The 24,208-nt window shown below is 42.1% G+C and overlaps 1 protein-coding gene across 3 annotated transcripts in view; it reads left to right on the top strand.

The window, feature by feature from the left end:
* The window catches only part of LIMCH1 (LIM and calponin homology domains 1), a 188,406-nt gene that overhangs the window by 148,940 nt on the left and 15,258 nt on the right, over window positions 1-24,208 (top strand). For 2 of the 3 annotated variants that reach the window (XM_072125035.1, XM_072125025.1), the window contains exons 16-25: window positions 1,559-1,588; window positions 7,718-7,844; window positions 8,773-8,930; window positions 9,865-10,273; window positions 11,352-11,579; window positions 11,684-11,771; window positions 12,094-12,236; window positions 16,767-16,866; window positions 18,404-18,460; window positions 20,472-20,500. In XM_072125035.1, coding sequence (XP_071981136.1) covers window positions 1,559-1,588; window positions 7,718-7,844; window positions 8,773-8,930; window positions 9,865-10,273; window positions 11,352-11,579; window positions 11,684-11,771; window positions 12,094-12,236; window positions 16,767-16,866; window positions 18,404-18,460; window positions 20,472-20,500 — 1,369 coding nt within the window. The remainder of the gene's footprint in view (window positions 1-1,558; window positions 1,589-7,717; window positions 7,845-8,772; window positions 8,931-9,864; window positions 10,274-11,351; window positions 11,580-11,683; window positions 11,772-12,093; window positions 12,237-16,766; window positions 16,867-18,403; window positions 18,461-20,471; window positions 20,501-24,208) is intronic. The other variant, XM_072125045.1, reaches the window with a different exon arrangement.

The raw sequence follows: 24,208 nt of genomic DNA, 5'->3' as shown, positions 1-24,208 counted from the left end.
GGAGACCCAGTTTGTACATGGAGAATTCTAGTCCAGGCAATGCTATCTGGGAATGACAATGCTCGTTAGGAATGACAATACAGGCAGTCCCCGGGTTACATACAAGATAGGGTCTGTAGGTTTGTTCTTAAGTTGAATTTGTATGTAAGTCGGAACTGTATATTTTAGCATTGTAATCCCAGACAGAACTTTTTTGGTCTCTGTGACAATTGGATTTTAAAAATGTTGGATTGTCATAAGAATGAATATTAACACTAAAGCTTCATTACAGACACCTGTGATAACTGTTACAGCTGATCATTGTAGCCTAGGACTAAAGTACAATAAATTACCAATATCCAGAGGTCCGTTTGTAACTAGGGGTCGTATGTAAGTCGAGTGTTCTTAAGTAGGGGACTGCCTGTACTCTCTGGGAAAGGCATGTCACTAGTGAAAGTTATATCCAAAAAGTGGCTTTAAAGAGGCACAGATACTGTCATGAGTTGACTGATCTAATGCTAGGAAATACTTAGCAATTTTTGGATACTGATGTGGTGCTTTTTGTTTTGAGTTACCAGCACCAGTATTTTAGTAGAGTTGATATTTCTTACTATTTTTACCATCGTCTTGATTCACTCCGTTCTCTCTGAGCTGCAGGATTTGTGCAAAGCTTATATCTAACCTCACATTGTAAGCCATGTATCTATCGTACAGACGATGGAGAGGGTGGTGCCTAATAGGAATGGTTACAGCCATGGACCACATGGACCTGCTTATACAACGTGCATATCACATGAAAATACATTTATTGTGAATTTTAAATTTTGTACTGTAAAATGAGTTGTCGGTCAGTAACTTTTATAAAAAGGTGGATAGTACAAGCAAATACAAGAAACTTTGTAACATATGTTCTACATGCAAAGTGCTTCTTCAATCGCTTACTTTGGCTCGTAGCCTCTTCTTCCTTCCTCATATTTGGTTTTATGCTTCATTAAGACAGACAGAAATCTTACTTGGGCCTCATTCACACAACCGTCTGGGGGGACGTATTTCCAGCCAATATATACATCACCATAGATGACAATGGCGGTCCGGCGGCAGTTTGGTGTCACACATGTGTGGCACTGTACACGGGGTATCGATAGAGCATGCGGCCGTCTGGTGCTGTGGAGAGGAGAGGGGTGAGCAGCGCCTCTTCTTTAACGTGCTGTCATATACCCGGCTAAGGCCAGTCGGGTGCACGGTGCAGAGGGGAGGGGGTTTGTGAGTTACAGCAGCTAGATCTCCAACAAACGCCGCAGAGTAGATTGGGGCTTAAGATTGGAAAGCTGGTAAATAACATGTCACATTATTCATGGACTATTGATTTCTGCAATGTTTGTTGAAGGTAAGGTTTGCACAAAATACCAATTTTTTATAATTAAAAAAAAAATAATTCCATTTTGTGCCCCTTGGAAAGTAAAACATTGTGAACTTATGACAACAATGACCAGATCGTTTTAGATTTAGACCTGCGTGGCAGTATCTTGTGTTCCACAATGTGAGGATGTTCTATCTAATTTTATATTTGGTCTCGTAGATTCAGCAGCGCACGATCAGATGATTCAGAGTAAGTTCTTTTCATGCTTGGAGAGTGTAACAAACTAGTGCATGTCTGACCCTTATAATAATAGTCATTCCGCAGCCTGTCTGCATCATACATCCCCAGTACTAAGCAGTATTAATAACCAATAACATCTACAATGAGAAACATTTAGCATGAAACTAATCTATGCAGAGTGCTGGTGTTGCAGATTTGTTGTGCATGATTCTTGGGTGTCAAACTAAGAAAGTTTTCTTTCCTCTGTACTATTAAAAGTTATATAAGAATACATATGCAAGAACAGCATGTAAAATGTACTGTCTTAAAGGGGATATGTCAGCAGTTTTGTCTCTACAAAGTGTTGGGTATTGGCCCTGGAGATATGTGTAACCCATTGTGTGTGTTTGTTATAAGTAGCAGCAGGGCTGTAAAATATGTATTTATATAAACCAGGAATGTAGCTGGACTTGGAGCACTCTGGTGCAGTGGTGTGAGATCCCTGCACTGATTACCCTACAGCTCCTCCCCCTGTATAACTGTTGTGATGCTCACACAGAAGGATGAGAGGGACCGTGCATGAGATGGACCGTGCTGTTTTCAGTGCACTAATGCTTCAAGTCTAGCTACAATTCTGGTATTTAAGTGCATTTTTCACATTCCACAGATACTAACAACACACACAAAGGTTTGGTGACACAGATCTCTTGGGATATGACCTAACATTAGATATGGCTTTGTATAGAAAGACCTGTTGTTTACCAAATTGGTCAGGATTCAGACGCAGTTTTGATGCGAGTAATGGGTCATGAAGGGGGGAACTTATCCCTTTTCATTTTATTTTAATCTATAGCTAGTTTTAACTTCAAAAGCTGCATAAATATAAAATCGGCAAGGTGTTGCCCAACAAACCGCCCCCCCCCCCAAGTAAGTGATATTAAACCGCAGTATAATGTGCAGCACATTTGGTAAAACCTGATGTATGGACAGGACCTCACCCTGGAGCCTGAGGAGGCCCGAGCTTCCCTTCACCCCATATGATGAGACCATTATTTTAAGAGATGTGCCAAAGTTGGGAACTCTATTGTTTTTGCATTAGAGACCCATAGTTACACTTTGAAGGAAAGGGGGTGTATACCAGACTTTTTGTTCCCAGATGGATAAACCAAACACCATAAAGGATGGTGCATTTTTACCACTGCTGTAGAGACTCACATCCCTGGTGCTGCAATACGTTCCATATCCCTATAATTATAAGACGTCATTGTTTATACAAGCCGGAACCCGATGCTTGAAGGAATATTTTGTACTTTTAAATACTGCCATTGATGTGATCTGTTTGATGTACAGGAAATCCTAAATGTGTGCAATTTCCGATAAAGCGGTTAGAGGCATGGACGCTGGTAGATGAGGCGGATAGAGGCATGGACGCTGGTAGATAAAGCGGATAGAGGCATGGACGCTGGTAAATAAAGCGGATAGAGGCATGGACGCTGGTAGATAAAGCGGATAGAGGCATGGACGCTGGTAAATAAAGCGGATAGAGGCATGGACGCTGGTAGATAAAGCGGATAGAGGCATGGACGCTGGTAGATGAGGCGGATAGAGGCATGGACGCTGGTAGATAAAGCGGATAGAGGCATGGACGCTGGTAAATAAAGCGGATAGAGGCATGGACGCTGGTAGATAAAGCGGATAGAGGCATGGACGCTGGTAAATAAAGCGGATAGAGGCATGGACGCTGGTAGATAAAGCGGATAGAGGCATGGACGCTGGTAGATAAAGCGGATAGAGGCATGGACGCTGGTAAATAAAGCGGATAGAGGCATGGACGCTGGTAGATAAAGCGGATAGAGGCATGGACGCTGGTAGATACAGCTGTAGAGGCATGGACGCTGGTAGATACAGCTGTAGAGGCATGGACGCTGGTAGATACAGCTGTAGAGGCATGGACGCTGGTAGATACAGCTGTAGAGGCATGGACGCTGGTAGATACAGCTGTAGAGGCATGGACGCTGGTAGATACAGCTGTAGAGGCATGGACGCTGGTAGATACAGCTGTAGAGGCATGGACGCTGGTAGATACAGCTGTAGAGGCATGGACGCTGGTAGATACAGCTGTAGAGGCATGGACGCTGGTAGATACAGCTGATAGAGGCATGGACGCTGGTAGATACAGCTGTAGAGGCATGGACGCCGGTAGATAAAGCGGATAGAGGCATGGACGCCGGTAGATACAGCTGATAGAGGCATGGACGCTGGTAGATACAGCTGATAGAGGCATGGACGCTGGTAGATACAGCTGATAGAGGCATGGACGCTGGTAGATACAGCTGATAGAGGCATGGACGCTGGTAGATACAGCTGATAGAGGCATGGACGCTGGTAGATACAGCTGATAGAGGCATGGACGCTGGTAGATACAGCTGATAGAGGCATGGACGCTGGTAGATACAGCTGATAGAGGCATGGACGCTGGTAGATACAGCTGATAGAGGCATGGACGCTGGTAGATACAGCTGATAGAGGCATGGACGCTGGTAGATACAGCTGATAGAGGCATGGACGCTGGTAGATACAGCTGATAGAGGCATGGACGCTGGTAGATACAGCTGATAGAGGCATGGACGCTGGTAGATACAGCTGATAGAGGCATGGACGCTGGTAGATACAGCTGATAGAGGCATGGACGCTGGTAGATACAGCTGATAGAGGCATGGACGCTGGTAGATACAGCTGATAGAGGCATGGACGCTGGTAGATACAGCTGATAGAGGCATGGACGCTGGTAGATAAAGCGGATAGAGGCATGGACGCCGGTAGATAAAACGGATAGAGGCATGGACGCCGGTAGATAAAGCGGATAGAGGCATGGACGCCGGTAGATACAGCTGATAGAGGCATGGACGCCGGTAGATACAGCTGATAGAGGCATGGACGCCGGTAGATACAGCTGATAGAGGCATGGACGCCGGTAGATACAGCTGATAGAGGCATGGACGCCGGTAGATACAGCTGATAGAGGCATGGACGCCGGTAGATACAGCTGATAGAGGCATGGACGCTGGTAGATACAGCTGATAGAGGCATGGACGCTGGTAGATACAGCTGATAGAGGCATGGACGCTGGTAGATACAGCTGATAGAGGCATGGACGCTGGTAGATACAGCTGATAGAGGCATGGACGCTGGTAGATAAAGCGGATAGAGGCATGGACGCCGGTAGATAAAACGGATAGAGGCATGGACGCCGGTAGATAAAACGGATAGAGGCATGGACGCCGGTAGATAAAACGGATAGAGGCATGGACGCCGGTAGATACAGCGGATAGAGGCATGGACGCCGGTAGATAAAGCGGATAGAGGCATGGACGCCGGTAGATAAAGCGGATAGAGGCATGGACGCCGGTAGATAAAGCGGATAGAGGCATGGACGCTTGTAGACAAAGCGGATAGAGGCATGGACGCTGGTAGACATGGAGCTATAGTTCTGGCTAGCTTCAAAGAACATTATCAAAAGGGCCAATTTGTGGGTGTGTGGTATCCCGAGCCTCAACCTCAAATCATAGAGCCTGGGCTTCAGATGGGTTCTGCACCCTGTCATTGTGGTTACCAGAGGAGGGTAGTCATTGGGCCACGACATTGGGCTGAGAGGACGATGTGGTAAGCAAGGAAGACCTACAGTATATGAGGTCAACCGCCATGTGAACACTATTGGTTACTTACTGAAATGCAAGATAATAAAATAATGCAATAAATTCCCACAAACATTTTATTTTGCATTGCCTTTTAAATGGTCTCTTGGACCCCTAAATCTCCAGCCACAAACCCCCCTATAGTGACATACACATACAGTTTGGAGACTACCTCCATAATAAAGATGGGACACAAGACTATAGGACCATCTACAGCTAACATAAAGGAGGCTATTGGGTTATCAGATATTCATGTTGATGCCGGATGTGGTCGGAGGGGTAATATTCAGACATAATGGTATTTTTTTAAATAAAAATCTATATAGGTAGTACATGTATATTATTATTATATATACCCCCCCCCCCTCATTTTGGTTGATACTGGATATATGGTAGTGTAACCCCAACCCATCCTTGCACCTGTCGGCGTCAACACATATGACAGCATCAGGCAATGTGACGCCCCTGTGTATCCATACAGATGTGTTACATCGCTCCATTCACACAGGGAATTAGGATCTCTCATTTTCCTAATCAGTTAGGACTAAGGGTACGAGTTACAGAGCAACATGGGGGTCATGAATTGAGTGTGGTGTATTTTAGGTGATTAATGTGTGTTTGTTCTATTGTGGCTTTGAGTGTTTTGTTGTATCTAAATTTTGGAAACCAGATCATTTTTAACATCTTATGTTTTTATTGTAGTCATGTTAACTCTGAGATTGTAGGTAACACATAAAGTATAAAGTATTATTATTATTATTATTCCCCATTGATATAAAACTGATCACCCATTCACAATTGTATTGGTGGTGAACAGGGGTATAAGTAGAGGGGGTGCAGTCGCAACTGTGCCCAAGAGGCATAGGGGCACATAAGGAGTCACTTCCATGTATGAGAAGACTAGAACTATAAATCAGTGATTTTCAACCTTTTTCGAGCTGCGGAACACTTTTTATGCTTAGAAAATCCTGGGGCACACCACCAACCAAGATGACACTAAAACAGTCATATTATACATATAGTTAATAATATAGATTCTAAATTTATTTTACTCACTCAGTGTGAAACCTGGGCCTGTATCGATAAACACAAAAGGGATATCCTGGCAGGAATGGTGGAAAGGCACACACAAAGCTCTTCCTCTCAGTTCTCAGTTTCTCCCTGTTTTCAGTATATGGTGCTGATTATTATGTGGCTCATATACTGCAAAATAAAGGGGTACAATGAGAAGTACTATGGCCATGAGGCCAGAGTACAAGTGCCGGCTCATATACTCAGCATATAAGCTGGTACTTGTAGTACTCCAGCCTCATGACTATAGTATTTCTCATTTTATATTTCTCATTGTTATATGCAGTATACTGCTGGAGTACTAAAAGTACCAGCTCATATGCTGAGTATTCTGCCAACAGTTCATATACTCAGGCAAAAGCTCATATAGTCAGCATTATTTGTGGGCATTACCTTGGCGGTGGGCAAATGCGAGAGTCTCTCCACTCTCAGGATGATGCGCCGGCCTCAGTGACCTCATTTTGTCGCGCGAGGTTCAAAGCTTGCGCATGTGTTATTGTACACGTCTCCTACATTGCAAGAAGCCGTGACAGCGCATCGCTGCGCATTGCCAGGAAACAAAACACAGGGGGCACCATAGTTTGGGGAACTTTCCCCACGGCACACCCGACCATGTGTCGCGGCACACTAGTGTACCATGGCACACTGGTTGAAAATCACTGCTATAAACCATACATTATATCCAGGTGCAGACTTTGCACTGGGGCTTCAAGTTACCCCACTGGTTGTGAACCCCTTTAAGGCCTTTGTTTGCCTGTAGTTACTGTATTTTATTGCATAATTTTCTCTCTTTGTTCTTTTGCAATCAATAAAGTTACTGTGCATGTTTATTACATTAGACGTCGTAGTAGTTTGTTTATATTCTAATTGACCGTATTATGATGTAAAATTCCTTAAAATCTCTAATCTTGCATTTTTCCTTCTGCCGCCCAGATGAGGCTGATGAAATACTGTATATTGTGTACTTTTATACCTGAGGTTCTGATAACATCTCCTGCAGGGAAAATGTTTTCATCTATATGCATGTAATTCTACAAACATGTGATGTCACTTTGTGCTTTGGTTTGGTAATTTATTCTAGCAGCCAAGAAAATACCAGCACTTATTACCATAAAAGATTTGTATTGGGTTACCCTTAACCTGTGCTAGTCATAATATTTGGTAACCATAAAGATACTGATCTCATTAGTGAATTTAACCCTTGCATGCTTTACTAGACTTTTGGGTGTTTGGTTTTAAAACTTTCTTTTTTTAACAAATGTCTCCCCCTACAGGGCTATCAAGGAATGTTGCGATCTAATTTGACCTGAGACTGCATGTTGCTTTGTCAAGTAGCGCCATCTAGTGGTACATTTACAAAATGACTACAAATGGTTGTTTCTTTTCTTTACAGGAGTGTAAGCATGTTAGACATGAGGTATGAAGAGGAAGTAGGAATGATACCACATAGCAGGGCCCATCATGAACATCTGCAGTTTGTCAATGATCTACTTAAAGAAGAGGATGACACGTGGCAAGATGTAAGCATTCTGGCACCTTGTGACACAATGGGGAAAAATGTTACTTTTTCAGACTTTTCATCTTTTGTACTTTAGATTACTTATGGTGGCTAGACAGCTTAATTAATGTGACCCTTTGTGACAACTTAGTTAAAAAGTTTCACGACAGTTGCAAATATGACATAACTAGTTCCTAAGTTTAGCCAGTGCCACTGAGGAACTGGAGTGGATTTGCAACAAATTTTTGTAAAGTTGGACTTCATAAATCCTTCAAATACATCTGGATTCCCATGATAAATATGGAGTAGGTTTTCTAAAGAGGAGTGGGGTGGCAAAAAGTTGCAAAAAAAATAGCAAATTTTAGCGTATGGCAGTAGCTGTGTCAATTGATATTTTTCTGAAGATAGAAAACTAATGTATCTGAAATTATATACACCCCCAAAGTCTCATATAGGATTTCCCCATAGTACAAATCATTCTTGATTATAAAAAAAATTCCCCCCTTAAAAATAATAAGCGTAGTATTTGCCCTCGGCACTCACCTCAGGTGTCCTCTTCTCCTTGCAGCTTGTCTTCACCACTGACCTTTGACTTCCCGGCACTGAGGACAGAGGCACATCTATGCAGCGCCACGTCACAGTGTGTGCGTGGGCAGAGACCATAGACGTGCCTCTCTCCTCGCTGCTGGGAAGCTGGAGGTGAGGGGAGAAGACGAGCCATCGGGGGTGACCATTAGAGGCTAAGTATGTAAGAATTTTTGTAACTGTGAAAATACCAGCACAATTTTTCTTTGTACACAAGAGCTGCACAGAGACCCAAAGTTTTACTACTAGCTAGAAGAGGGAGAGCCGCTATCACATGGTCCCCCATGCAAAAATGTGCCTGTATATGAAGAGATGTGTCTGTTTAGTAAATTTCATTTTCACACTATTGTTGACTGTTGTTCTAGGACCTGGCTCGATGGAAGACCCGCAGAAGGAGTGCATCACAGGACTTAATAAAGAAAGAGGAAGAAAGAAAAAAGATGGAGAGGCTACTAAGTGGAGAAAGTGACTCGGCAGAAAGAAGGAAAAGCATAAAAACATATAAAGAAATAGTGGAGGAAAAGTAAGCCTTTGGTATTACATATACATTTGTTAAATAAAGGGGTTAAAGCAATGGCCTATCACTAGGATACAACATTGCTGTGTGATCTGTAGGAGTGTAATCTCCGGGAGCCAGAAGTAATCCTGAGAATAACGAGATGTCAGTAACAAAGTAACATCCTATGGAATACAAAATGTATGGACAGGGAATACATCTGTTTTATAGATTTATTAAAAAATTATTTATGCTCTAAATAATAATAAATATCCTTAAATTCAAGCAAAGTTGTCAAGAAAACCTTGTGAAAATAAGTAGTAAGAGTGACTACCAGTGACTTTTGCATTCTTTCGCATCGGAGGAAAGCGCTTCTTTTTTTTTTTTTCCACTTACTTTGGCTCTTAGCATCCCCCCACCTCCCTTCATAAACTGCTTTTCACTCTAAAATCTCTAGAAACTAGACAGAAGCTTACTGAGGTGTCAGAATACAAAGAAGGTCTATGCTGAGGGGAAGGGGGAGGAGTGAGTCACAGCTGCTAGGTCTCTACTCACCAGCATATAGGGAACTGCAGAGAAGAAAACTGATATAAAATTAAGAGTACAAATCACAGAATGACCTAGCATAACACACCGCTCTACATTTGATTGGTTAAGGATGGATCGCATTAATGCATTGCAAAGGATGAAATCCAGCAAGTCTCCACCCACAACTACTACATCCAATGCGATGCAATTGTTGCCCGTCCATAGCTGAAAACACTATATACTTCTATAACAACCAGAATTTGCAGGGTGTCATTTTTTTGTACATTTTTGCCATTAGTTAAAATTTATTTGTACGCATTGTATCTCCTTTATTTATTATTTTACACTATTTGTTAGAGTATTATTTAATTGTATTTATTCATAGTCAGATGAAAGTGTCAGTAACTACATCTCATTGTGTTTACCCCAACAGAGAGCGCAGAGAAAAGGAATTACATGAAGCCTACAAAAACGCTAAGACAAAAGAGGAAGCGGAGAAGATTTTGCAGAAATACATAGAAAGGTTTACGATAAGTGAAGCTGTTCTTGAAGGTTTAGTGATGCCAAAAATTCTGGAGAGAAGCCACTCGGTAGAGCCAGGCTTGCTCTCCTCTACAGAGGACCCCAACCCCCTCAAGTATCTAAGGCAGCAGTCTTTACCGTCTCCTAAGTTCACATCTACGGTAGAGGCCACCATATCCCCTACTAGTGAATCAGACTTTAAAGCTCCAGCAGGCCGGACGTCGCCAACAAAAAGTGTGGTCTCTAAGGCAGTGCCTATGCTGACACCTAAGCCTTACTCCCAGCCCAGAAGTACACAGCAGATCTTGAAGACATTCAAGGTAAACGGGATCATTGGAGTGACAAGAGCTAAAGCATAAGATAAGGAAATAATGAGGAAGCCTGATTACTTGTATAACTTAGAGCTAAACTAGACAGGAGATACATTTTGGAAGGGTGAAGTATTTTTTTAGCTTCATGGAACCTCTTGGCTGTTTTTTCTTCTATCCTGAGATATCAGGAATGATTATGGTTTATTTTAATGGAGATAAGTGAAAAATACTTTGCACAAATGAGTGATTATTTATTTTTTTTGGTTGTTTCACCAGGCACCAGCCTGAATGACATGGTACTTTTGAGAATTAGTTGTTTTGTACATGCAGTGCACCAATGCAATAGGGAAGATTTATAAAAGTAGTAAAAAGCAGAAGTGTTTGGTGGCAAGAGGCGAGAAGAAGCGGAGAAATGGACTATCCTGCTTCCATCTCATAACCCTTATAATACAAATAAGTGGACAGAGAAAGGGAAATAACAATAAAAGGAATGAGGGGAAGGGCAAATAAACAGGGGGGGGGGGGGGGAATCCATGTTTAGTATACGTCCCAGATGATATCACAATGTAGCTGTTACTATTGAATGTAATTAAGAAAAACACATCAAAGTCAATTTAGTTTTCCATGCTTTATGATTTTATTTTTGTAATTTCATGATAAGTACTTTATATATAGAATATCAGGTATTATGTAAAATGTCTGATGTTCTATATTGGTATTTCTACAAACAACCCCATCATCTTCCCATGGTTCTGCCGGGCCTTAGGTAGGGATCTATATTGGACAATTTCTATTTCTTAGAAAATTCCCTTGACAACAAGCAGATCACAAAAAGGTGAAAAAAAAACTTTAAAATATTGCTAAAAACTAGAAGGCAATGGGAAAGAATTGTTGATGGTATGCTACTCGATTTAGGTCATTGGCTATTTGGTGTGTAGGACATCAGTTCCTTTTTTGAGATAGAAGCCAACACATTACAGCATGTTTCATCCGGCCAAAGTCAGGTGGTGATATGTACAAAATAATGACCTGCCGATGTTCACATTACATGTCTTGTTTCTAACTAACATTTACTTGGGCTCTTTAGGTAGACGGGAAGATTAGTGTAAATGGGGAAGCACATAACGGCACAGAGGATCAGAAGGAAAGAGGATCCCCTGTTACCTCAACCTTTGCTCCCTCGCTGACCAGATCACAGAGGTTTGAAGGTGTGGCTAGAGTGGACACACCCGTAACCGAAATGAAGACAGATGTTGCCTCCATTGAACTCAACTTGACCAGACAGAATGTGCACAGTCCTGACAAGGATGTAAAAGTAAGGACAGCCATTGATATTGAGCTAAGGACCACGTATCCTTGATATCCAGGGGTGCTCGGTATATGGCAGAAGAATTACAATTTCTATATTTTCTTCTCCAGGATTTATGTGAAGGGACAAACCACACAAACCAACTGGATCAAAGTGATAGTGTGAAAAAAGAAAATGTTCACACAGAACAGACTAAAGGTTTGCATTTTTATTATTTCTTGTCCCCTAAATGTAGTCAACAGCTGATGGGAAAGTGACTATTGTGACTCTCCCATTGGCTTTGGTCAGATATCACAAAAGTCACACTAGAAGGACGGTAGTACCGGGGCAACTAATGGTTCCTGTTCTCAGTGGATAAATGGTCTCCTCTGCAAGGAAGATACCATTATTGTCTGCAATACCCAGTTATAAAGAAAAGATTCTCATAAAATCCTTATGATCTGATGCTAAATGCTTTAATATTGTTTGTCTACAATTTCCAATTGTACAAATATCTGATAATTTTGTGATTTTATCTTAGATTTCACACAGCCTCTAGTCCTAAGCAAGGAGGAAGAAATGACTATGACCACCTTAGAGTCACAGTCGCAACCTACTGTCAATGGGAAGGATGTAGAAGAAGAGCAAAAAGAAGAGAAGACCGAAGCACCAGTCATGCACTGGGTAACTGATATTTGTTTGAACTTTTTCCCTTCTTAATTTTCTACTTGCTTTAAAAACAACCCCAATTTGGAGACTGCTGTCAGTCTACCAGTCTTTCTACATCACAGATACACATAAATTGCTATGGATATTTGGCTTTCAAATTACATTAATGGAAACCATAAAAAGTTCATGCTACATTTATATTATATAATAAACAGGGAGAGATTTAAGTCAAAGCATCCAGTGCTCCATCCAAACAATTTATTTAAAAAACGCTGACAACAGAACCCCCACTAACATGCCAATGTCTCCAGAACCAGTGCTGGTTATACCAACAGTAACATGCCAATGTCTCCAGAACCAGTGCTGGTTATACCAACAGTAACATGCCACTGTCTCCAGAACCAGTGCTGGTTATACCAACAGTAACATGCCACTGTCTCTAGAACCAGTGCTGGTTATACCAACAGTAACATGCCAATGTCTCCAGAACCAGTGCTGGTTATACCAACAGTAACATGCCACTGTCTCTAGAACCAGTGCTGGTTATACCAACAGTAACATGCCAATGTCTCCAGAACCAGTGCTGGTTATACCAACAGTAACATGCCACTGTCTCCAGAACCAGTGCTGGTTATACCAACAGTAACATGCCACTGTCTCTAGAACCAGTGCTGGTTATACCAACAGTAACATGCCACTGTCTCTAGAACCAGTGCTGGTTATACCAACAGTAACATGCCAATGTCTCCAGAACCAGTGCTGGTTATACCAACAGTAACATGCCACTGTCTCCAGAACCAGTGCTGGTTATACCAACAGTAACATGCCACTGTCTCCAGAACCAGTGCTGGTTATACCAACAGTAACATGCCACTGTCTCCAGAACCAGTGCTGGTTATACCAACAGTAACATGCCACTGTCTCCAGAACCAGTGCTGGTTATTCCAACAGTTTCATAGTTTCATAGTTTATACGGTTGAAAAAAAGACACTTGTCCATCAAGTTCAACCAAGGAAGGGTAGGGATTGGATGAGGAAGGGATTTAGGAGAAACAATCCTATATAGCATAACCATCAATGTTATTTAGGTGTAAAAAGGCATCTAGACCCTTCTTGAAGCTATCCGCTGTCCCTGCTGTGACCAGCGCCTGAGGCAGGCTATTCCACATATTGACAGTTCTCATAGTAAAATAGCCCTGTCGCCTCCGGTGATTAAGCCTTGGTTTCTCCAAACGGAGACAGTGCCCCCTCGTCTTTTGATTTGATTTTATCTGGAACAACTTACCACCATATTTTTTGTATGGAGCATTCATATATTTATATAAATTAATCATGTCCCCTCGTAGTCGTCTCTTTTCCAGACTAAATAAATCTAGTTGTTTTAATCTTTCCTCATAACTAAGACCCTCCATACCCCTTATCAGTTTTGTGGCTCTACGTTGAACCCTCTCCAGCTCCAGGGCATCCTTTTGATGGACCGGTGCCCAGAACTGGACAGCATATTCCAGGTGAGGCCGAACCAGTGCCTTGTACAGTGGTAATATTACATCCCTATCACGAGAGTCCATACCACTTTTGATACATGACATGATCCTACTAGCTTTAGAGGCAGCTGATTGACATTGCATGCTGTTATTCAATTTATAATCTACTAGTACCCCCAGGTCCTTCTCAACAAGGGACTCTCCCAGATGTACTCCCCCAAGGACAAAACAGTAACATGCCACTGTCTCCAGAACCAGTGCTGGTTATACCAACAGTAACATGCCAATGTCTCCAGAACCAGTGCTGGTTATACCAACAGTAACATGCCAATGTTTTCAGAACCAGTGCTGGATACACAACATGCCACTGTCTTCATAATACATGCTAGTTATAGTCCCACTAAAATACCACTGTCTCCAGAACCAGTGCTGGTTATACCAACAGTAACATGCCAATGTCTCCAGAACTAGTGCTGGTTATACCAACAGTAACATGCCACTGTCTCCAGAACCAGTGCTGGTTATACCAACAGTAACATGCCACTGTCTCCAGAACCAGTGCTGGTTATACCAACAGTAACATGCCACTGTCTCCAGAACCAGTGCTGGTTATACCAACAGTAACATGCCACTGTCTCCAGAACCAGTGCTGGTTATACCAACAGTAACATACCACTGTCTCCAGAACCAGTGCTGGTTATACCAACAGTAACATGCCAATGTTTTCAGAACCAGTACTGGATACACAACATGCCACTGTCTTCATAATACATGCTAGTTATAGTCCCACTAAAATGCCACTTTCTCCAGAACCAGTGCTGGTTATACCAACAGTAACATGCCACTGTCTCCAGAACCAGTGCTGGTTATACCAACAGTAACATGCCACTGTCTCCAGAACCAGTGCTGGTTATACCAACAGTAAAATGCCACTGTCTCCAGAACCAGTGCTGGTTATACCAACAGTAACATGCCAATGTCTCCAGAACCAGTGATGGTTATACCAACAGTAACATGCCACTGTCTCCAGTACCAGTGCTGGTTATACCAACAGTAACATGCCAATGTCTCCAGAACCAGTGCTGGTTATACCAACAGTAACATGCCAATGTCTCCAGAACCAGTGCTGGTTATACCAACAGTAACATGCCACTGTCTCTAGAACCAGTGCTGGTTATACCAACAGTAACATGCCAATGTCTCCAGAACCAGTGCTGGTTATACCAACAGTAACATGCCCCTGTCTCCAGAACCAGTGCTGGTTATACCAACAGTAACATGCCACTGTCTCCAGAACCAGTGCTGGTTATACCAACAGTAAAATGCCACTGTCTCCAGAACCAGTGCTGGTTATACCAACAGTAACATGCCACTGTCTCCAGAACCAGTGCTGGTTATACCAACAGTTTCATAGTTTATACGGTTGAAAAAAGACACTTGTCCATCAAGTTCAACCAAGGAAGGGTAGGGATTGGATGAGGAAGGGATTTAGGGGAAACAATCCTATATAGCATAACAATCAATGTTATTTAGGTGTAAAAAGGCATCTAGACCCTTCTTGAAGCTCTCCGCTGTCCCTGCTGTGACCTGCGCCTGAGGCAGGCTATTCCACTGATTGACAGTTCTCATAGTAAAATAGCCCTGTCGCCTCCGGTGATTAAACCTTGGTTTCTCCAAACGGAGACAGTGCCCCCTCGTCTTTTGATTTGATTTTATCTGGAACAACTTACCACCATATTTTTTGTATGGACCATTCATATATTTATATAAATCAATCATGTCCCCTCGTAGTCGTCTCTTTTCCAGACTAAATAAATCTAGTTGTTTTAATCTTTCCTCATAACTAAGACCCTCCATACCCCTTATCAGTTTTGTGGCTCTACGTTGAACCCTCTCCAGGGCATCCTTTTTATGGACCGGTGCCCAGAACTGGACAGCATATTCCAGGTGAGGCCGAACCCGTACCTTGTATAGTGGTAATATTACATCCCTATCACGAGAGTCCATACCACTTTTCATACATGACATGATCCTACTAGCTTTAGAGGCAGCTGATTGACATTGCATGCTGTTATTCAATTTATGATCTACTAGTACCCCCAGGTCCTTCTCAACAAGGGACTCTCCCAGATGTACTCCCCCAAGGACAAAACAGTAACATGCCACTGTCTCCAGAACCAGTGCTGGTTATACCAACAGTAACATGCCAATGTTTTCAGAACCAGTGCTGGATACACAACATGCCACTAATATACCACTGTCTCCATAACAGGTGCCGGTTATACCCCCACTAATATACCACTGTCTCCATAACAGGTGCTGGTTATACCCACACTAATATACCACTGTCTCCATAACAGGTGCCGGTTATACCCCCACTAATATACCACTGTCTCCATAACAGGTGCTGGTTATACCCACACTAATATACCACTGTCTCCATAACAGGTGCTGGTTATACCCCCACTAATATACCACTGTCTCCATAACAGGTGCCGGTTATACCCCCACTAATATACCACTGTCTCCATAACAGGTGCTGGTTATACCCACACTAATATACCACTGTCTCCATAACAGGTGCTGGTTATACCCCCACTAATATACCAATGTCTCCATAACAGGTGCTGGTTATACCCACACTAATATACCAGTGTCTCCATAACAGGTGCTGGTTATACCCCCACTAATATACCAGTGTCTCCATAACAGGTGCTGGTTATACCCCCACTAATATACCACTGTGTCCATAACCAGTGCTGGTTATACCCCCAACACGAAGGGATTAAGTTCCATGTTAGAAAACAGCAAGTTCTCCAAAAAGTGTTGAAACGCTGAACAGTTAGAATAGTAAATTCTGAAGTTTAGAGAAAGTGTCAGTTCACCTGTAAAGGTTACCGTGCATTTTAGTGTAATGGTAAATAGTTCACCCACAAGCCAAATACCCCTAATGTTTTTCTGAAAAGTAATAACAGAATGTAATACCAGGATGCATTTTTAGAATGAGTCTTGTATGAATAAAGACACAGGGGCTAAATCATAGTTATTTTCATGTTTTTCAGTCTAAGGATTCATCTGCTAAGGAACAAAACGATAGTGTCTTGTGTCAGGACAAGAGAAAGCCTGAAGATGACAAAGATGCACTACAGAAGGAGAAGCATGGTGCGTACATATAGCGCCTCCCACTGATGGCATGACACACCATTCACCCACATGGACTGGAATAGGATCGGGGTTGCAGTGTTGTAGCAGACATTGTCTGTCCGTCTTTTAAGCCATTTCTTATACTTTTTGTACATAAATGAATTTGCCTTCTATGCAATGTAGTATTGTTTATTACACTAAATAAAAGCACATTTACTATGATGCCCCAGTGTGAATCTCCCATCCTGAACATGACCAACATTCTCCATCCTTAGAGACCTTCTCGGGTAGACATCTAGATAATCCTATCATGGCCGGAGGCTAGCATCCAGGTTTTTGTGGTTGGAAAGGTGACCAGGACATGGATATCTGAATTCAAGATTAGGTTTCATAATGATCGAGATAAGAATGAGACAAAAATAATAATTTCTTTTTATATTGGCTAGAATACTGTTGTTTTTTTTATAGTAGATGGTATCTTTAGTCTGCTGACTACTTCATCTTTGAGTAGATTTATCAAATGTCTCACAATGGTCCTTATATTTGGGGCATATTTAAATTGAATACATCTGTCCTGAGATGTTCCTCCAACACATTTTTGCAAATGAAATTCAGGTGCCCAATTGTTCCACTTGTTTTTTTTTTACCAAAATTTTGGATAAAATTCACTCTACTGTCCTTCATGACTCTTATTGAAATAAAAAATCATCACCCAAGGATGAGAACTGATATTTGCAGTTCATTGTTCCATAGTCAAATACTGTAAATATATTGCAGAAATTATTTCTCCCCAAGGGCCTGAAGGCGCAATAAAGACATCTTTGGGTTCACCAGTCAAATATATGTAATGTATCAGAAATACTGTACAGCCTTGTTCTTGGAGAAGAAGTGCCTTATTCCCTTCCATTGACTTATTCCGTTCTTCCCATTAAGAATACTTGCATTCTTGGCTGAGCTGTGTGTACATGTGTTTAGGAAGATTATGAATAAAGACTGTAACAATTGAATGCAAGACCAACAACTATTTTATAGGACGGATCAAAGTTTTAATGTTGTCCCCTATCCACACTATAGAGAGGATTATTAGATGGGGTTTGACTGCTAATTCAATTTTTTTGGATATAGTGGCAGATGTGCAAGTGCATTGGCTCTTCATTCTTTGTCTAACGGCTGCTAAAGATAGGTGACATGTGAGCCTTCCATCTAGGTTGCTGAGGTATTGAGCGGCAATAATAGACACAACCCAAGAACAGGTATGGTATAGTTTTTGGAAGAAAGCCTGGAAATTTAGACGTCAGCTTTGACCTATGGTAAATTGGGGGGGGGGGGGGATGGTCTGAAGTTTGTGACACTTGCCATTCTGAGATTTTGATAATTGATATTGGTAAATGTTAGTTGTTAGGAGAAGTTAAAGAGTTGTATCCTTTTGGTTCTCATTACACTATTATCTCCAGGAATTAATTATCTTCTTTGAATTGACCGTTTGAGTTCTGTACTTTTAGTGTTGCTGCTTTATACTATTTTTATGTGTATTTTTCCAACCATTACATCTCAGAATCTTCTCAAAATGTCCAGAATATTTTGCGGCGCTCCCAGTTTTTTTCTCGGTCAGGTAATTGGAGTATATTTAAGGAGAAGCTACACCTTGTCTTGGTGGTGGATGCACATACAGTATATATCACCTATGTGTTTCTGTACTGGGCTGTGTGTGTGGAGCTGTCACTTTGGAAAATCATGGTTTTTGTTGAAATCTATTTGAATCACCTATGGCACAGAGTCGGGGGCATGTAGTATGTTGTCACTTTCATCTTCGTCACCATTAACAAGAAAGTTCTGGTAATCTGGCATAACTATAATCCTCTGTAAATGTCACTTGATTTGATATTTGTTGATCATTTTTTTCTTTGTAGTTTTTTTTATCCAATAAGGTTTGTGTATTCATGGGGTGTAACCAGAGAGGGTGCAAAGGGTACTAAGGCACCCCGGCACTGGGTCATCCCACATAAAGAGACCTCCTAGAACTAATTCACTTTAGTTAGGAACCCCTTACATTTCTCACATACATGTGCACTTAAAAGGGTTTTGGGAACTGACATGATCACTCGAATTGGATCCAACCTGCTATCCTGGGAAGGGGGGGTCCTGTTCTCGCAAATGGGTGGAGCAGCAGGGCATTCAATAGTATGGGGGTGTCAGAAATTGCTGAGCACAGCACTCTGGTATCTCATGAATTTAAGTGCTGTGTTGGTAATGTTTGAGACCCCCCGTACTATTGAATTGAGCTGCAGAATCCATGCTGGTCCTACTACTTCACCCATTAGCGAGTATTGGATCCTCTTCTCCATATTTCACAAAGTAGCTGCTGACAACAGAGAGAGGTGTTGGCTTCTACTCTGAACCATGAAATACAAAAACACAGGAGGCCTGAGGTACAATGTTCCCTATAATGAGCAGTAAGTGCACAGGAGAGCCCCGGCCTACACGGCACTGTACACTGATCATCTCTTTCTTTCCTGATTCTGGACCTCAGTGATTTAACTGATTTGTCTCCCAAAGAAGAAACAACCAAGGCAAACTTGTGTGCACCTCTAGCTTTGTATCTGCTGATTTATATGCAAATAATGTAAATTCAGGCATTAGTTTCCTACAGGAGAACCTATTTTGTTATCATTGCACTGACGCTTAGATTTAAAATAAGTGAATTCTGAAAAGCCCCTTTGGAGAGCAAAAGAAATAACAGGAATTTCAATCACATTGCGATTTCTAGTGCCATTGTTTCTCTCAAAGATTTGTATCAATCTGCCCCACTCCTGCTTCTGCTCTATGACATGCTGCCTGCAGATAGGACACTATGTACAGTTAGCTCAGCTCCTCCTTCTCTACAACATACTGCCTGCAGATAGGACACTATGTACAATCTGCCCAACTCATCCTTCTCTATAACATACTGCCTGCAGATGGGACACTTTATAGAATGTCCTCAGCCCGTCCTGCTCTATTACCCACTGCCTTAATATAGGACACTACGTACAATCTGCTAGCTCCTCCTGCTCTATAACATGCTGCCTGCAGATAGGACACTATGTACTATCTGCTCATCTCCTCCTGCTCATCTCCTCTATAACATGCTACTTGCACATACAACACTAGATGCAATCTGCCCAGATCCTCCTGTTCTATAACATGCTGCCTGCACATAAGACACTAGATGCAATCTGCCCAGATCCTCCTGTTCTATAACATGCTGCCTGAAGATAGGACACTATGTACAATCTGCTCAGTTCTCCATCTAGATGCTGCCCTATCTGCAGACCGTGTGTTAATCTACGGAGGCCCTCTTTTTTTTTAACATTCTGCCTGCAGATTGGACACTACGTTCATTCTGCGTAGCTTCTCATGCTCTATAATGTCACACCCATATAATTTTCTTGGCGATGACTTCAAGTTGGTGGTATAAAAATTTGTAAAAGTTATTCCAAGTCCCAATGCCTAGGCTTTAGTCACAGGTAAATAGTCCTTTACCAGTTATGACAATGTACTTTTACTTTGCCTGTGCTGACTTGAGTCTTTGTATATGCAAGAGTTAAAAGAATAAAGTTGTTTTGTTCGCTTCTGTTTGACAGGAGAGCCGGGAGTCAGTGGGAACCCATCAGTAAGTAATTTTACTTGGCGTGTTTGTGTTGTCGGAGTGCTCAAACGTTATTTTGCCCAACAGCAGAAGCGGCAAAATATTTCACAGTCTGCCAAGCTAAGACAATACACAGTAACGTCACACACACACATGCTTATCGGCTTTATTAGGTTGTGTTTGACCAATCTGTCAGCAATTGCTCCTTCTACATCAGCGCTTGTTTTAATCGGCTTACTTCAATGTAAGTGGATTCTAACCTCCAACATCTTCTTAGTGCTGTAGTGGCTCTAACCGCGTAGGCATCAACAGAGAAGGCGTTTTAGAGGTTGATTTATGTCATGTCTGTGAGGCTATAAGCAGTTGTGGTGTGTATTATCTTTTACTTTCTTTTATATGTATGTAGAGTGTTTCCTTATTGAGGTGTGCTCTTCAATAGGAAACCCATCATCCGTTTTACTGCTACATGGATATATCGCAAAATGCCTCTCCGGCTACTTATGGGAAATTTGCAAATAACTTCTCCAGGATGGGATAAGGAAAACTTTGCCTCTCTAGTTACCATGTTAGGCAGTCCCCGTAGCATCAAGCATGACTAATGACATAATAAAAGCCCAACCAGTCTTATCTCTTCCACAAGGAAGAGATTCCCAACAGTAGCTTTAATTAGGCCTGCCGGAATTCATGTTTTATGTTAAAGGAAATCTACCACTACAGTACAGTAAAATGAAGCTAAACATACTCCCCTGTTGTCCTCTTCATGCCTCTTCTTTAATCTTGACATGCTGGAATCACCTGGAAAAAACTTATAAAAAGCAGATCGGAGCGCAGGAACGTTGGGGATGTGCTAACTGTTTACGTCCCCGGGCTCAGGGCCTGCTTTTTATAAAAGGCTTTTTTCTGGTGATTCTGGTGTGTCAAGCTTAAAGGAGTTTTCCCACGAAACAAGTTTGGCCCTATCCACAAGACAGCTCCAAACTTGCAGATCAGTGTGGGTCTCGGTGATGGGACCCTTACAGATCACCAGAACAGGGGGTCTGCTGCTCCTCTGTCAGACCCCTCTTTACTCCCCGAGATGAGCAGAGCTGTCAGCCGCGCATGTCTATTCTGCTCCATTCATCTTTATGGAGCTGACGGATATTGGCGAGTACGACGTTCGGCAATCTCCGAGAAATTAATGAAGCAGAACAGACATGCACGGCCGGCTGCTTTGGACATTTCAGGGATCGCAATGTGCCCGATGGAGGTGCATTGGAACCCCTGTTCTCGTGATCTGTTGGGGTCTCATCATGTGGATAGGGCCTAAATTGTTTTGTGGGAAAAACCCCTTGAAGAAGAACAGTGCTGTGCACAATAGGTGTGTATGTATAGTTTTATACATAGTAGATTTTTTTTACTGTGCTGTAGTGGTAAATTTCCTTTAAGGGGGCTGCCTTACAAAGTAGCTAAAGAGGCAATGTTTGCCTTCCTGTTAAACTTGTATGCATATTTACCAGAATTTCCTAATGGAGCATCAGTGAAGCATCAATGGCTACAAGTATCCACATGCCTGCAAATCATCCTTAATTGGCAAAGTGTCTGTAGGGGGAACTCTTACTTCTCAACCACTGTATAGAATTAACGGCACAGCCCTACCCTATTGAACTTCCTCCAGCCACCTAGAAGAACAGCCTTGTGGGGTTTCACAAGCCCTACCTGATAGTGAAGCAAAAAAAGCTACATTTGTTGGAACAGAAAATGTGCTTATTGGTTTCTGTCCTTATGGGAAAAAGCCAAAATATCACATTCACTCCCTTAATAATTCAAGCGATAACTCCACACTCACAAGGAAGGTCAGTGATACTATGTAAGTTAAACATATTATTCATATGTACTGCAAATATATGTTTATATAATATTTTGGTCACACAATGGACTTACTTTGCACTTTGACTACTAGAGAAAGTGTGAGACGCACGTCCATGGTATAACAATAGTGTGACCAAAGTTACATGGTGTTGGCAAGGATGCTGTATCTTGTGTATGTGTCTCTCCCACTCTTCCTTATCCTAGTCGGATGAAGGCCGAATGTGAGAACAAAATGTCACATAAATGAGTATTTGGATTGCTTTTCCACCCTATCAACTACGTGGCATCACTAGTCTTCATTGTTATTGCCAGAAACCTGCTTTAGGTCCGACATACAGAGAGCAGAAAGTAGGGTCTGCGTAGTCCCCTTAATGTTTTGTACAGCTTCTACATATTGATAGAGAATTATGGGATAATTGGGGGACATGTATGAAAATACATGGCCATAGAGACATAGCTGAAAGCTCAAAGTGCTGGATTTTATCATCTGCGCATCATGCACCTTTTTTTAATACCATAATATATTTGTTGCAGCAAAGGCGCATTTGCAACCCCTATGTGTACCCCCTTGGTTTGAGTGCACCTGCTTCCTCTACCACCTTCCATTTGGATTATGAACAGTCAGAATTAACTAGCTATAATCATCCTAAAAACATGAACTAGATCTATAGAGTTGTGCGACAGTTGTATTGCTGTACAAAATAAGGAGAGGCCAGAGCATCCGATGTAGTGAAGAAGGTGATAAACCTTTATTCACATGAGCACAAGAAAAACGACAACATTTCGATTCACCACAAATCTTTATCAAGATGCTCCTTAGTTTGTATGGACCTCGGATCTTACATACCAGGATCTTAGGCTGCGTGCACCACCTATATCAGTGTCTAGAAGTTACGTAGGTTGCTGTCTTTTCTCTTTTTTTTTTGTTGTATTGGCTGTCCACTTCTGCCAAGCACTACTTGTGGCATTACTATATAATTTAGTCTTAACCTACCTTCCATTTTTACAGATTTTTTCATCCTACTCATCACCTTCTTTCACCATATGTGGATATAAATGAGACCTTGGTCCCTCGCCCTCTGCAACAGCCGATGGCAATATTAAATGAATGCCTGGGGTGCAAAAAAGGGCAGGAATTGGACCCACTGTATAATTTGCTAGGCTAGCCACACCAGTCATAAGCACAAGCCAATTGAAAGAAATGGGGCCACAAATAAGCCATCGAAACAGCGACTAGCACACGGCCCTAAACAGAGTCCATTTGCATGAGGGCCATCTATGTATATACATCGGGGAGATTAAATGTAAAAAGGAAACTCCTCCCATTAGAGATGAGTGGATGTGAACTTTAGGTTCAGTTTCCACTGTTCTGCAGCTCCACCTAAATCAAACATATTGCTTGATGTGCTGAAGAACAGCCTATCAGATAGCTTTACACCCTACCAACTAGGCATGGCTGTCCACCAGGTGTCCACATGGCCAATGACAGTCATGCCTAGTCGCTAAGTGGGTTAAGCTGCCTCATCAAGCTACAAGTCTGGGTTAGGAGCAGCTGCCAAACACAAACTTAAAATTTGGGTCCACTCATCTCTACTCTCCATTGATCATAGCAACCAAACAGCACACTTTTATTCTTGAAACATGAAAGCTGTGCTGTCATTGGCTGTTATTGGAAACAAATACATTGAGGGGAAATTTATCATATGCCGTTGCATGGTGTGCACTGTGCACACATCAGATATATCTAGAGGCTCCGGAAGGTGGGCTGCCCTGCAGGACCTGACATAAAACTGGCACAGGTTCTGCAGATGGCATGCCCCCCCTCCTTCCTCCATGCTCACTTAGCAGGAAAAATAGTTGCAAATCCTGGCCATAGTGTACAAG

The sequence above is a fragment of the Engystomops pustulosus genome, chromosome 1 (genome assembly GCF_040894005.1).
Source record: "Engystomops pustulosus chromosome 1, aEngPut4.maternal, whole genome shotgun sequence".
In the NCBI taxonomy this organism is placed as follows: Eukaryota; Metazoa; Chordata; class Amphibia; order Anura; family Leptodactylidae; genus Engystomops; species Engystomops pustulosus.
The sequence above is the reverse complement of the archived record's forward strand: the minus strand, read 5'-3'. Positions and strand labels throughout refer to the sequence as shown.